Here is a 16,879-nt window from a genome sequence, read left to right as displayed (position 1 = left end):
GGTCAAACCGCGGACGATTCATCTGTCATGCTTTAATGTTAAGTGTGTAACAATATGATATATAGATTGTAAATATGTTACCCATTCTAGAATATGGCATCATTTTCTTCTTACCAAAGTAGCTGTGACGAACTAAAAATTTACACAATGTTTTAAAAATACAAAAAAAGCAATCTTTGATAGTTCAATTAGGAAGACATCAAAGTAATTAGAGCGAGAAGTTTTACGTCATCAGTACCGTAATTTTAACCGCTCTTTTGTGATTTTATGTTCCTTTAAATGAATATCTCGTTCAACGTACGACAGCACACGTCACTAGTGACGTCAAACATCACATGAAATTTCGGTCCTGTAGGACGACATTGTCAATACCATATGATACATATGACGTTTTTATTCTCATCTTGATAAATATAGCCCCGTATTGATATAATCAATGAAAACCACGTGACCTAACCAGCTGATTACATTACAAAATTATATGAAGAAGAGACAAATCCACTTAATTTCAGTTTTTCTAGATATCAAATTTTGCTACAATAAACATGTATGATACACCATACGCATACTGTAGTACAACAGATTTTAACTTTTCAAAGACACGGAAATGAAGTTTTTTGGGAAATGTGCCAATATGTTTGGTTTTATAGATCTTCGTATCATAAATCATTCGCTTTAATATGATATACAATGTTTCTTTGTATTGCACGGATGGTTTATATTGTAACTAATAAAATATCGTGTCTAGACGTTTTGAAACTCATCTGTCATCATGGCTTCCTAAGCCGATTTATAAATCATATTCGCCATTTATTTGAAAGAATAGGAATTCTCTAGAAAGAAGGTAAAACGCTTGATTTCACAGACCTCGTGTTTGTTGGCGCTTTTTTCTGTTTTCCCTGATAAAAGAGTTCTGTGTTGATTCTGTTTAATTGTGTGATTGATATATCTGTTTGTGCCTGGTCCGAACACTAGGGTTATTGGTGGCAGATTCGAGAAGGAAGCATTATATAAACATTGGTGTATATTGGGCGTTATTAGAGCTTCAAACTCAATAGTGTATGACACCGTTTGTGATATATGGCATTAGGTATGTGCCCCTAAACTCATGTCTTTTGCTTACATGTTGTGTTTTACAGCTCAGTGTGTTCATACCGTAATGTACTTTTTAATATGTACGCGAAATTTTACAATAAGTTGCAATTACTACCAATATTTTATAAATATTTTTTACTGAAGTTACAAACAAGAAACGAAACAAAATGTTTTTAACAGTTAACGAATCTTCAGATTTAAGATGAAAATGACTTTTTATTTCTGATATATTTAAGTCCATTTGGATTTCAAATTTCAAATCTGATTTTTATCGTGGTTCAAAACAGTTTTTAATGAAAATGATCCAGAATATGTTTACATTACCGATAAATAAATGCATTTAAGAAAAAGTATATGAGACCGTGTGGCACATCAAAGCGATGATATTAAAAGATTAGTTCGACTGAAGAGAAAAATACTTTTTGGTGCACGCCCATAGGTGCATTTTAAGTACAGCGTACATGTGATTGTGCACGGCTTTAATAAAAGACGTTTAAACCATCAAAGAAATCTTTCCTTTGATTGGTAACACCATATGTACAAATTATTGGTTTTGTAAATATATTACGTGATACCTTTATGTGACATCAGACACAAAATTGTTTGTTTCATAGGTCGTTTGGAACCCCAGCTGTCAGGCGATTACATGCGTGTGTTCCAACGTTCGGGTTATCTCTTCGTTTTTTATCTAGCACCTGTTATGTTATAAAATCTTCTTGGTGGAGAGTTCCGAATAGATTTCCGTTAACCATCGGTTTTGTACATTCCGAATGCCTCTCTTTTTATGTAGAGTTTAATCAAGTCTCTTTAGGCAAGAAATAATTGTAATACTATTTTGATCACTATTTCTATATGTAAATAAACAGATTGTAAGCCAGACATTAGAACGTTGATGCAGATCAACAACAGAAGCAAATACATTTCATTGTATAGATGACGTAAGATGTAATTATGAATGATAAATCATGTTTTTAAGGTTTATATAATATTATTTAAAGCATGTGAACTTTTACTTCCGCGTGTTTTTCACTTATCACAAAATATTCTTTCCCTAAGGAAATCCGAGGTAAGCGATGCGGTGAACGCCATTAAATTGTCCGCTAGTATAGAAACGTATAGCCTTATACGCCCCAGACCATTTTTTTCTGAATATAACACAGCATCATTTTACTTGCTTTTGTTACTGACAAATCGAAACCGCTTTCATTAACATATATTTTGTACATCTGAATTCTCAAATCGTCTGGGTCTGCAAATTAAGGGAGTTCTCGACGAAGGCCGTGTTTTTTTTTTTTTTTTTGTCTAAGCGTGTTCTGTTGTTTTAAAATGATAATGTATCATACAATGCCGGGCTGGAATGGTTTTAGAATAATCAGTGCCGCTTGTCAGGCGGATCCACGGCTTTTGAATAAAACAATATTTATATAAACAGTAGGAAGCCATCCGAATTCCCGGTAACGTGTCTAGCCAGATAGAATCACAGCGACAAAATAATACGAAGACGCCATCTTGTCAATTGTCACAGTGGATTCTCCGAAATAATGATGGTTATTTTCTGAAAGTCTGGCATCTGAAAAAGAACCTACCACCTCTAGGTCATCCATATAGCAAGCTCGTGTCGATTTCAGTTACGTCACAAAGACGGGTTTTTTGTGATTTCGTTATTGGGAATCTTTGTCTACAACATTAAGATGTAATTCTGTAATGGTAACAAAGAGGAATCATAAACGTATCCTCTCCGATATAGGATTTCTGTTTTCATAAAAGTTTCTTAATCTAATGATGATGCAACCGCAAACTAACGAATAATTGACAAAACAACAAGAAAATACGAACATAATTATAATCCAAACTCACTTTCTATAAATCTAGGGCTATGTAACAACAAAAGGAATATTTACAGGAAGTCTCCTGAAAAAGAGCAACGAGAATAAGACCAGGTGTTCCGGAAGAGAAAGCGGAAAAATTATCACTCATATCAACTTGAAAAATGTAATGTTTTCATTTCTCTAAAATTCACCCTAGATCAGTCATCTGTAAACTATTTAACTCTACTAAATATATCTCAAATGTCATTATTACGATACAAATTATAGTGTTGCATGATGGGAAATAATAGCATGGATTATTTTGTTCTCCCTGATTCTATCAATTATATTATATGTTCTAAATACTGATTATGTCACGTATTTTAATTTGCTAATTTTATTATCCAATCCCCGATAGACTCCTGAAATGCCGCGTTGTTGTCATGGCAATCATTCTGATGCTAGCCCCAATATGGCGGCCATCATTCCTATTGAGGCAGATGATCGACCTCAATATTGGAGGAACTTACGATAACGAGATGCTTAAATGTGTCATCGAAAGATGAAGTGGAGAGTATGATGATAATAATTTTATAGATATTCAGAATCACTTTTTTTTTAGCTTAAAGTGAGTTTGACGTTAATGTCAGAATGTCGGTTTGTAGATAACGTTCTCAATCCAGGGATCAAAGTCAGCTTATTTAAATCATATGTCACATAGCATTGTCTCCTACCTTTACTGGAAAATTCTATACAAAATGATACATAAATTCCAATATCCATTTGAAAGAAAAATACGGACAACTTCGGATGAGTCTCCCGTCACTTGTCGAAGACCCCCCCCCGCGATGCCCGTTCCATTTCAATGAAGACAGGTCTATGCCATTTACAGACTGACAAGACAATTTCTGACCCAGCGTCAATAAAACAGCACGATAATCCACGTGGAGAAACATTTTAAACCATTTTGTATACCACAACCTACATCCTGACCAGAATATTTAGACAACGTGACTCGGAAGTGGGCAGAGCCTCTACGTCATCAATTCTTGTTATGAATGGTTAAGGCATTGTGAAGGAAAGTTTCGAAACAAAATTGTGCAGATCTTAGTTTTTGCTGAATTTGGTTGATATTGCAATAATTCTAACTTTCTCAGAATCTAACTACACACCCACACCCACACAGAGAGAGGGAGAGAGAGATGGAGAGAGAAAGAGAGAGAGAGAGATCTTGCATATTGTCGTATTAACACGAGACAAACAATTCATGATCACATCTTAATATATACATTAAAACAGGATGCTACCCATCACATGAAGTATAGGATTAACACCAGTACATAGACCAGCACGTGTGTCAGGACATGTATGGTTCTTGGAGGTTCTGGAAGGAAAACCAGCAGTATAGCAAAATGTAATTTAAATGACTGGAATTACTCAATCAAAAAATAGAATTCAAATAGTTTACTTTTAAAACATCTGTGAAAAAACATATACATACATCAACTTGCAAAGTGAAAGTCTGGGTAAAGTCTAAAGAGTTTATTTCTATCTAAGGAATCCGGAAAAGCTGGGGGAAATCTTGGTGTTCGGACAGGAAACCCCGTAAATTTCCTGTCTAATCCGGAAACCAGTCGTCAAGGTATAAGGTGATTGAGCTACCACAGCGCCACCTACCGACGATTTTAACTGATCCGTAAGATTTAGGATTTAAGTCATTCTCTGCCTCTCGTTTGCGACACTTGTATTGACCAAGATTTACATAACATGTGTCGTTGATGAAGCAGACAACACTTTCTCTTCCGGAACACCTGGTTTTAATCTGTCTGTACTTTTTTCGGGAATCTTCGTGTAACTATTTCTTTTATTCATATTATGCCCTAGCTTTATTGAATTTACGTTTAGTTCAATATTTTGTTAATATGTTAGTATCTTGTTGGTTTTGTAGTATTTACGAAACTAATAATTAAACCAAGATCTCAATATAGTTATTTAAAAATGCAAATATAATTCAAATACATTCCTCATGACTGTAAGGCATTGTGTCTTTCGATGAATATTGCAATAGCAGACTTCCCTTCCGGTGTTGTTTAAGAGATGATGATCGTCTTCTAATATAATGTTACGTGTCCACGTATCCCATTATTGTCTCCCTGTATTTTCCAGGACGTTGCCTTCTTCTTTTTGCTATCGACATTAGTATTTTTCCCCAATTTTACGTCACACATAATGATGATGATGATTTGTTTAACGGCTGATCAGTATGGTCTCCAACTGCCGACTCCAGACATCGTAACGACCTGACTAGAACTGTGGGAGGTGTGAAAGATGAAGCTCTTTCTATTTATAATTGCTTTTCTCGAACCCTCCTGGGCTCGATGTATGTTCAGAAAAAAGACCTGCTGTCCGTGACCGCTAGCTTTACTATTTTCTTGGACAATAAGACCGGAAGTTTAATGCTAAACGCCAGACGTCAACAGCAGTAATATATTCGTTCAATTCCGGTTTCTGTCCCTCTCTGTGGTCTCTCTCTCCTTCTCTCTCTCAACCACCCGCACCAGTTATCTCTCTGTCCCTATTTCCCCTCTCTATGTAACATTTCTGTCTGTCTGTCTGTCTGTCAGGCTGTATGTCCGTCTGTCTGTCTCACTCATTCGATTTCTCCTCTCTGTTTTCTTTTTTATCCATTTGTTCTATAAATGCATTAGAAGGACATATATGTATTCAATGAATGAGTTGTTTTTGTTGATTTCCATTTATTTGTAAGTTGTGTGTTCCTGAGACGAATCATCGCGTACTTTTTTGCCTTGTGTCAATTTCCATTCAAGCTGACGTCTTTGTTATTTAATTGGCGCATTAACACAATAAGCGAATTATCCTCTGGTTTCAAGCTTTCCAGTGAACGTATGCATTAGAACAGTTGAAAAATTCAATCAATCACTATCGGTAATTCACTAAGATCAGGGAGATTTATCTGCGAACTCAGACGACAGAGGACGTTCTTCGTGTATCAACATTGTCCATCTGACAACAGAGTGCGCTCTTCATGGTCATTGACAACGTGTGTCTGACACCAGGTGGCGCTCTTCACAATGATATAATATTGGATCTGAAATCAAGAGACATTTTAAGCTGTTACAGATTCTAGTCGTGTTGTCAAGTTTGAAAATAGATTCTAAACTCTCCTTCCCTAGAAATATAACGCTACATCATTCATCATTTGGGCCTTAGTAAAAAATGAAAAATATTATGCACTTAAAGAATTATGCACCCTCGGGATAAATCTGTCGGTACTTGTGATGATTTGTCTAGTTCTTAATCATACAAATACACCGAGACATATCGCTTATGTTATCTTCTTTTTTTCATCAGATATTTTTTAATATATAAATTTTCATATGATTCATATTAAGATAATAAAATGCTATATACAGGATGACGTCAATCTCAATCCCTAACATACGTCATTATGATTTACAAGCATCACCGTTTGACCTCAATTTTGGTGTAACGTTTCACTACAACTTGTTCAAAAGTTGGTTAGCGATACTCAAGGGTCAGTGAAAATATTTAAACATGAGTTTAAAACAAGTAAGAAAATTCATTATCATTTCACAGCTGTATGTGTGTTAAGACTGGTCAGATTGATGCAGTTTGAGTCTTAATTAAACATTTAACGCTATTGTTTGGTCAGTGGCAGTTACCTACATTTTCTCTAGTCACAGGTTAACTCTGACTTAACTTTTTGCACCGCGGACCTACTAATGTTGTACCCTATGGCATGTCTGGTCAGAGATAAGTAACCTATTACGAAATATATATATTTCATTTGATAAAAAGATGAACGGATATTTCTGGAAGTGCAAAATATAAATACACAGGCTGTTTGTACTGGAAACGAAATCGAACAAAGTTAATTTCACTGTTGTGGTTTTTTTCTGTGTTGTTCATGTTATTTAAGACACATGTCTGTCATTGCCTATTTCATCAAACTTCTATAAAGTGATACTGTTATTATACACTGGATGCGCACGACATTTTCTGCTAAAAATACAATTCAATACACAGACACAGACACGTATTTGTAATGGTTTGCTAGCCGCCTCGTCTATAAAAGTAAATATCTGTCCGTTCTTTTATGCGAACGTAATGGTTCAGTTGAGAATATTTTTCCTGATACATATTCTAAACCTACGTATTATCTTTAGTAATTACACAACACTGATACAAAAAGCTATATGTTTGTAGTAACTAGAAATGTCCCTTGTCTATCGTTCCAACCACCTGCTAGACGTCGAGGTCAAATTTGCTTGTATTCTTCTGCTATAAATTTGTCGCCGACCAACCATTTCTTGTTCAGAACTGTTTTCTAATACTGCTATATCCACAAACACGATCGGAATTAATCTAATATCGTCTTTCGTAGGTCAGGAACGGGCAATTTCAGCGGTAGTTCTCTCCTGAGACCCATTCCCCGTCTAAATGTAAGATGGTTGTCAGATTGAGCCGGACACACCAGTCGCAAGTGACGGGTTTGTGTTCACACAGCAACATTGATTTAATTGTGACTATTTGGTAGACGTATATCGATCACGTCCTCTCGAATTCGTCAGAAATAACTGCTCGCATATATGTCTACATCAGCTTGTTTTCTTTTAGTAAATGAAATGAACAGACACGTCAAAGAATTGTAAACAAAGAAATATTGACAACAAACTATTAAAGCTTTTGAGTAAATGAAATGGCCGTCATTTTGAAGGAAACTTAATTTTGTAGAACATAAATCGTCACTGGAGATATACAGGATACTGGTGAAAAGTCACATTCCATTCATCTTGATTTGATGACAAAGTGATTTTTTTCAAACGGCTGATAAGACTCGTTATTGAAGTGAAAAAATATATATGTATATGGAAAGCAAATTGTCATAGAAAAACACTCTTTACATAATTGGAGGGTAACATTATAAGCTTTTAATTCACGGGAGGCGACTAATGTGCCCCCACTTACGCATCGTGGATTTACTGGTGTGTTTGACGTCGATCAGTGACGCACACCCTCGTCACGTCGATTGGATATTGTTAATCATATTCACTGATAGTGATTCTGTTGGGTATTAAAACATTCTCAATTGAATACTGTTTGCTTGTCTTAGGTCCTGAGTTCGAATCCACGATAACCCAGCTGTAGCTATGACTTTACTGAGTTTACGGTACAACTGGTACTAAACTAATGGTTTTTAGATAATTAATAGTTTGAGTGAATGAATGTTATGTCTTACAGTTATTGTTTCCAAACCCGTAACAATTTATGCTAGGTTATAGAAATAAGTTTGAGGAATATTACCGCAGTTTAAAAACATGATTTAAAACCTTAACGTTTGCGTTGTTATTACCACTTTCTTATTCAGTTAAATTGTAATGGGCCAATAAAATCCACAATTAATTTTACATGGCGGGGTTCGTCGATGAAGCAAAAGGCGCTGATCCCTCCGAAACACCTGGGGCCTGTAACTAGAAGACCCCTTAATACAGTTTGCCTTAACATTACCTTTGTGTGTTAAGGTGTAACTAGAAGGGATCTTAAGTATACCGCTAAGGGTATAACGGTAAAAGATACAAATAACTGTACATCTCCCCTTAACGCTGACGTAAAGGAATCTTACGATTGCCTTAACTAAGTGGGTAACTCGATGTCCTCGTTAGTCCAAAGAGTAAACAAAGGTCACCTTAGGCATTTTTAACGGATTATTTCCTGTAACTAGAAGCTCTCGTTCGACTTTGTGCTTGCCCTTAAGCTAAGGAAACTACTAGGCTACCTTAGAGTAAACAAAATGTCGATTTTAGTCCTTCTGAACCGCGATCAGGACGTTCCGAGAGGTTTATTTCGCGACAGAAGAAAGCCGCTGGATTACCTGAGCGATGATGCAGTTATTTCAGACTATCGCTTAGACAGACGAACAATTTATGAGCTGTGTAATACTTTTGAAGAGGAACTCGAGAGACCTACCATGAGAAGTATGTCTCTTCCAGTTTCACTTCAAATCATGATTGCATTAAGATATTTTGCTAGTGGTGGTTAAATGTCGGTAATCGGTGACGCACATGGAGTCAGTAAAATGACAGTATCTCGAACAATTAAAACCTTCACTGGTTTGATTACTTTGCATTTGGACAAATATATAACATTCCCCATGGATATACCGGAACAGCTGAAGGTTAAACTAGATTTCTACAATATCCGTGGATTTCCAAGTGTCTTGGGAGCTGTAGACGGTACTTTGATACCCATTGAAACACCTTCCATTGATGAATACCACTATGTTTGTCGAAATGGATTTCACGCCTTGAACATCCAAGGAGTGTGTGACGCTAACCTGAAATTTCTCAATATTGTGGCAAAATGGCCTGGTTCAACACACGACTCATTTAGATGGACAAATTGTGGTCTCTCTGCTGCGTTTGAAGACAAAGAAATGACTGGAGGATGGTTGTTGGGTGACAGTGGTTACGGCTTGCGACCATGGTTACTTACTCCAAAATTGAATCCAAGAACCCCCCTCCCGTACAGAAAGTATAATGTCTGTCACAAATCTACACGCTGTGTAATTGAACGTGCATTTGGGTTATGGAAGATGAGATTCCGCTGTATCTACCGACCACTTCATTTGGCAACGGAGAGAGCAGTTGCTGTTGTGATTGCAACCGCAATTTTGCACAATAGAGAAAAATCTCCCTTTGCCCGAGATCGACGACATGGATGATGATGACAACGACGAGGCAATCTACAACCTCGATGATAACGACAGTGGGATTAACGTAAGGGAACTACTAATTAACAGGGTGTTTTCTTGATTTAAACTTTATTTCAAAAACAAACATTGTCTTTTATAATTTATGAAAACGTAATCAAGGACACAAGTTCTTACAAACATTTCAAAAAGTATTCACAATAAAGATTCAAAAATATATAATTATTTAGTTATTTATACCAAGCTACTTTGCTTGATAGGAATATCAATATCACAAAATGGACTTTTTTAAATACAAATAAATCTACCTTACTGTTTTAATGATCAAACGTTGACGTCATTGTTTATTATGAGTATGACATAATTTGCTCGGTGATAGAATTACTACACAGTTGTATACAGTTTTACGCGTACTAGATTATTGCTTTTAACATTTCACCAACCTCTGTACATCGAATGTCTCATTGATGTCGCCACTGAAGCCGTGTACTACTGTAACTCCAAGAACCTCAATCGCTTTATCCCCTAGTTCACTCAGTTCATTTCCGTCAATTGTTCCGCCATCTGTTTTAGCTCTTTCTCTCTTCAGTTTGGCCTCTTGACAACACTGGCCCAATTTTGCCACTTCTTCCCGACATCTTCTACCGTTCTGAGACTGTTGCTTACCACGTTGACTGCTTTAGTAAGATTCACCCATTGTCGTTTGATACTGTGTCAGAAAATTTACCAAGTATAACCTCCCTGTTGTTCATCACTCCTTCTACTAATGCTGTAAGTTCAGTCACAGAGAAATTGGGTTTTCGCACTCGCTTATTGGAAGCCATGTTGTTGATGTATCCAGATAGAAATACAATCAGTTGAAAGCTTTGATAAATTCTCTGCGTCCTAAAACGCACAAAAGATTCAGAGCAGGTAAAATTCATTGTAGGAAAGAAACCAACACCCGGACTCCGGAAATTTCTCCCTTATCGTTCTCGCAAAATCTTGTCTTAAGGGATTGTTACGAGATATAAAAATTCTCCAAAGGGAAAGTTAGTGGCTCGTTAAGGGACTTTCGAGTTACACCCATATTTTTTATGTAACGTCCCCTTAAATTGTTCCCTTACCCTTAGTGTTAAGGTGGTTTTCTAGTTACAGGCCCCTGGACTTGTTCTCCCTGTGCTTACTCATGTAAATTTTTTGTTAAGATTTTGTTGAATTAAGATTATGTTTACATGTCAGTATTTCCATTTTCAATAGTCGTATTATAATCATTCTAGGAAAAGATATATATATATATATACACGGTTGATTATTAAGCAAGTCGATGACATGACATTTTTTTTTTACTTCCACGTAGCACTTTACACCCGATGATTCCTCTTAAGAGTACGTTCACTGTCTGTCACGTAAAAAAACTCGAAATGATCAGGTTACATTTCCCCCGTATTCCCGTGGCTGCTATTAAGATTTCCTGAAATCGATATGTGTGTACTTTTATCTATATTGTAATAAGCATTACATACCTCAGTTTAAAGAAATGCCTTAAGGGGGTATGCTGCATTTTCAGTTTCTGTAATGACCACACGGTGCTAGTTCTACACTGATTATGGCGGAAAAATACATACGGGAACTAACCTCCCCAAACCAAAAAAAACCGCATATTGTCATGTGGTGAACGGATGTTTTCAACAGCTAATGAAAAGGATTTCAGTCATCACTAGACGTTCCATCTTAATTGTGATGAAATGTTGGTCGTATTTACTCTTATCTTTAGCAAGAACCGGAATACACTGGTGTACCTATATGCCACTAGTGTGACTTAAAGCTACGTAATTAAGTAAATATTGTGTCACAGTTACAGATCTGTTTTAACATTACAATGGTGGCTTAGTTCGGCTATTTCGCTTTATCGCGTCGGCTGGGGCGCAAATGAGACAATACGACACGGTAACAACGCGACAAAAATAATATATACATGTATGTCGCGTTGGCGGTATGCTTTTGGTGAATTGTCGCCATGGAGGTGTACTTTTGTCGCAATGTCGCGTAATGGCCGAAATCAGTCTCCACAATTTACACTGAATTTTCTTCGAGCATTATTCGAAGTTACGGATTATGTCAGGACGACTTTCTGGCGAGGAAGAAAAATATTTTTGTCGTTACGAAGAATTTTATAGTTAACAATGAGACATAATTTCATTGAATAAATTCATGCCGAAGAAATACCGTTACAACATTGTGTAGGTCCTTTCTTAATTTTGTTTGCTTATTGGGTTTATCGCCCTGTGAACAGCCAGGATAATTCTGTGCCTGTGTCCCCTGATAGCAGCTGGTTACTGCCTGATTGAACACCACACGGGAGGCCCGTCGCAAGTTATTCTAAGCAACAGCCCAAGGACATAACCACGTCAGTGCTGTCCGATCTGCTTCCCTGAGAAAAACAAAACTCCGTGGATAGTAGTTTCGAACTACGCACCCCGGATCTTCACCTTAGGTTACATTGGCCAACGGTCTACCGACCGAGCTATTGCTTGGTTCTCCTGGCTAAAAGTTAAGATGTACAGTAGATCAATATACTAATAGAAGGTACGAATATGGTAGCATAACGGCTCATCAAGACTCAGGTCTTCAAATATCAATCATTGCACAGAAATGTAGACATATTCTGACCAAAATGACCGAAATGACCTGTCGCGTTAAGTTTCCAATGTAACGTGACTCGGGGACACCCCATTTTTTTCCAAAAGGTAAACATCGATAAAACGTCTCCGATGGGAAAAGTCTCGCAAATGAGACGTTGAATCGAACTGGAATTGTAGTCGGTATCATATAGACGCTTTAGTTATGATCCAATTGGTGTCAATCATTCGAGCGACACTTCTCTGATTGAGCCGGAAATTATATACCAGAGATCATGTTCCGGTTCTGTCTGTTATAGTTGTTTACGAGCGAAAGGCTAGGCTGTCGCCCGAACACTGCTTATAAAGCAGTTTTGTATTTCTGGAGCTTTTATATATAAAAAAAAAAAAACAAGATGCTTTATACAGTTAGTAACACCAACTTAAACTCCAACTCTTTCAAATTAAGAATATTTTTTACATTTGTTGATTCTAATTAATAAAATGATCCCGGGATAATTAAAGACAGTATGTGTTGTTGCTGCTGGTAACGTATTGGAGTGATTTTAGGTAACATGTCATTTTTTTAATTGAGCATACAGAAAGTTTTTTTTTTATAATTTCCGACATAAATCATTCAATTCTTGTGTCCGATGAAGTAGGGGTAAGATAAAATCAATAGATAAATAAAAAAACAGGTGATAAACTCATTATCCTAAAATAATTATCAATCGTTTCAAAAGGATTGCTAGAATTGAAATGTTTTTACTTCCGTGCTGAATAAATGTAGATAAAAAGAAAAGCATTTATTCTTTAAATCTTCCTTATAACCTGGCTTCCTGATGCGTGTCTGGTAGGGGTACATATGTCCTTATACACCCAGTATCGCTTTGAGATTTAACCAGATTCGTGATACAGTTCTAAGTTAACCTTTAAATCCTATAACTGTTTTATCAAGCTGTACTTAAGATGAAGACTCCTCTCACCATAAAACAGATGTTGACTTTAATCTGACTAAATCTCTGGTAATACTGTGATGTAAGAAAAATTCGACATTCTGATAAATGTTATCTACAAATCTAATCATTTTATTTTGTCTGCGGGAACTCCGATTTAACACGCTGAATTATATATTGTTACAGTTAAAAGACAAGTCAGACTCCCCCCCTCCCCACACCCCTCCTCCCCCCTTCCAACCTCCCAATCCCACCCCCTTACCTTCACTCCCCTTAAGATACAACCCTCATCCCTCATATTTCTTACGTCAGAGCAAAGATTCGTCCAACAAATCGTAGCGTCTGATCAGACAAAAAAGACAATTTTAAGTCACAATGATCACGTGCAATCTACCTTAACCTAGTGAAATCATTATTTTTGTTTGTGTATACAAATATACCATACATGTATTTATCAATTTATTTTGTATTCTGCGAAAGACGGGCGATAATTTATTCATTAATTTATTCGTTTATGTTTTAATTTCATTCAATGTTTATTAATTAAGTTCCTATTTTCACTTCATTGATAATGTATTTTTAGATTATCTACTGAATTAGAACTAAAACGAAACAGTATAAAACTGACAGTCTTTAACCAAGAAATTCGTTTTACTCGAATTCGGACCATGAAGCACATCACGTAGCTTGCTATATGTTTAACCTTCAGTATGTTTATGCCTTTTATGCTTATGAACTCATGATTAAGGTTTCAATTCAATTTAATTTTAGATTTTAAAATGTAGAATTTATGTGTTGAGCGTTTATATGTTCACACATACAAAAATAAAAGACGACAGAGTTAACAGTGGAGTTTTAAACGCTGTAATCAAAAGTCATAACATTTAGTCTCTTTTATTGTGTAAACAATATCTCCCTCTATACATAAAATACCATTGGTTTAACTGTTTGCAGCTGAGAGCAGTTCATCACGAATATTTTATGTCCCATGTTAAAGTCGATGATACAATAGATGTAAGCTATATTCTGTCTCCCTTAGATAGAAAGGTCAAATATATATATTTCTCGATTTTATTGCCGTACTGTGTGTACATGAGATGCATGTTGACGATGATTATCGGAAAGTTTTATGGTCTTCAGTTTTATTCTGTTTCTTTATGAGCTATCACGCTAGACGTGTTTGGTGTTTCTTATTTTGTCTATAGGTTCCGTTATTTTATACCTTCTCATCATTTGAGAACGTGACATTACTTACTTGGATTGACCAGGAGTTTCATGGCGGGTGTCGTCGATGAAGCAGAAGACGCTTACTATTCCGGATCCTGTTGTCAAAAATTCATTTTTGTTTGTTTGTTTTGTTCGTTTGTTTTATTCATTTTTTATTCAACCTGCTAGATACAGACCGTGTTCTGACGTGTCTTATTGTCCGTGTTCTTCTTTCTGTCTTTTCATCTCTTCCTTTGACCTTTTTCGCTCATCGTTTCTCTCTGGTTCTCCTTTGATGTGACGGACAGGAAGTTCTCCCTTTTATAAGCTTAGTGTACACACCGTATTGATTTCTATGGTAATTACTCAGGTAGATGATTGTCACGTGCGTCGGATATGTTAAGGATCGACGGACCTACCCAAGTCTTTGATATTTACCTGTGTTCGTCTTTAATGCACAATTAAAAGAACACTTGATTACCTTGATGGGAAAGTCCTTTAAAAACAATCATTTTTTTCTAAAATAAAACATTTCGTGTGGGTGTTGATGTTTTTTCCATTATTATCAATTAGCGATCTGGCTGCTGTGAATCTTTGACGAATATTTCAGATAACCGCATTAGCTTCGCTATTTAGGACTAAAGTATCAGTGACGAATCTATAAGGCCGAAGCATTATTATGGTACATTTTAATTCATTAGTTTGCTCAATGGTATATAATCAGTTTTTTTTTCTATTCTATTCAACTGTGTCTTTTGTACATTATAAGAGATTTCAGGTAGTAGACTCTACTGGTAGTCCCCGGGGTTTACTGTGACCTACGTGCGATTCTGGTTACAGCACGGCTTAGAACATACGATGTGCACTTGTTATTTTTTGAAGTTATGCAACTGAAATTTTAAAGGAAAATGTAATTTAGCACACACAATGCCGTCTGTTTTTTGTTTTTTGTTTTTTTCTTTTAATTAATTTTTATTTTCCTCGGTCGCCTACTAGCCTTCACAATCATCGTCGCTGACAGATCTTAGAGGGGAAAAAGCTGTATGATGCAGTTTTAATTCATTAATTGGCCCTAGTGTACCAAACTGTATTGAAAGGTGCTAAACATCTTTGTGTCTTATGTACATTTTTTCTTTATCGTCATAAAAAATCGCAATATCTAGATGTTGTTTTCATGCCTTATGAGAGGACAGACGTAAACGCAACTGTGTTTATGGCATGATGAACAAACAAGATTCACACTGCTGATATTAAGATTATCGTGACCTCCCGCGTCACCTGTGTCCTTGATATACATACTTTGATATATCAGGCCAGAACGGTACAAGTGATTAGATCTGTGACCTTTTCCTATGTTCAGTGTCGTTTTAATTGTGTTGAAGTTAAACACTGGACATTAAAATCGCGTTTTCAATTTGCTAAAGCACACATGAAAACACAGATAGATTAATGAAATGAGTATAGAATAAAATCAAAGATTATTTCGAGATGCTCAATCAAAAGTAAAGGAAATAAAGCATTTTAAGTGGACGTTAACGCATATTGATTTTATTCCAAATCAGATAAATGTAACGTATTCAATGTGGGAACCGAGGCACCGAAGACAGGCTAGATTACAGACCAACTTTAGTAGATAAAGTGATCTGTTCTCATCCTGAAATTCTGTATGGTTTTGGTAAAATATACGGTGGTTCTGTTGTGTGACCTTTTATCATCTTCTATCTCTGTCACTTATTCACTTAGTTCTCTATGTATCGTTTACTTTCATAATTATTTATTTATTTTTTTTTTTTTGCTTTTTAAATATTCATATATAACAATGATGAATTGTTTGTACGATTAAATGCAAGTCTATTGTTTTTTTATGCCCTCGGATCGAAAGATCGGGGGCATATTGTCTTTGTGCTATTTGTTTGTCTGGCTATTGGTCTGTCTGTCTGTTTGTTTGTCTGGCTATTGGTCTGTCTGTCTGTTTGTTTGTCTGTTGTCAATTTTAACCTTGCCCATAATTACTAGACTGTTAGGGGTAGGGCTTTCATATTTGGTATGTATGTTTTTTTGAGACAAGGCCTTTCCGATGGTACCAACATTGTTTACCCTGTGACATGAACTGTGACCTTTGACTTACATTTGACAAAAAAATTAACATTGGCCATCACTATTGACCTAAAACTGTCAAATCAATTCCACAGTGAAGACATAAGTATTTTTACAAAGTGTTGGTACCTAACAATACAGTTTTAATGTCACACTTCAGTATTTTGTTGCAACCGGAGGCATAGAGTTTCATAAACACATCTTCTTTTTTTCAGTATAGATTGTAATAACTTGTCGAGATTTGACAAGATATAAAAAAAAACTTGAAACCTATCATTAATTCACACAGGGCAGATATTGTCGTGTTTATCGTTTTCCCCTTCGTTTAACAATAATTAGTAAATTGTAGCTTTTGATATCTTCCGT

At 36.0% G+C, this 16,879-nt stretch overlaps 1 protein-coding gene across 1 annotated transcript; it reads left to right on the top strand.

The window, feature by feature from the left end:
- The first annotated feature begins 9,096 nt into the window (after window positions 1–9,096).
- On the top strand, window positions 9,097–9,666 carry LOC132553657 (putative nuclease HARBI1). Its single transcript, XM_060217917.1, has one exon. The coding sequence runs from the start codon at window positions 9,097–9,099 to the stop codon at window positions 9,664–9,666; it is 570 nt and encodes a 189-aa protein (XP_060073900.1).
- Window positions 9,667–16,879: the final 7,213 nt, after the last annotated feature.

This window comes from Ylistrum balloti, unplaced genomic scaffold (assembly GCF_031769215.1).
Source record: "Ylistrum balloti isolate Yb309-2 unplaced genomic scaffold, AGI_CSIRO_Ybal_v1 Utg370344, whole genome shotgun sequence".
In the NCBI taxonomy this organism is placed as follows: domain Eukaryota; kingdom Metazoa; phylum Mollusca; class Bivalvia; order Pectinida; family Pectinidae; genus Ylistrum; species Ylistrum balloti.
Note: the sequence above shows the minus strand (reverse complement) of the source record. Positions and strands in the feature narration are given on the sequence as shown.

Excerpts from the sequence above, each read along its gene's own strand:
- LOC132553657 (XM_060217917.1), top strand. The coding sequence starts at position 9,097 with ATGGATATACCGGAACAGCTGAAGGTTAAACTAGATTTCTACAATATC.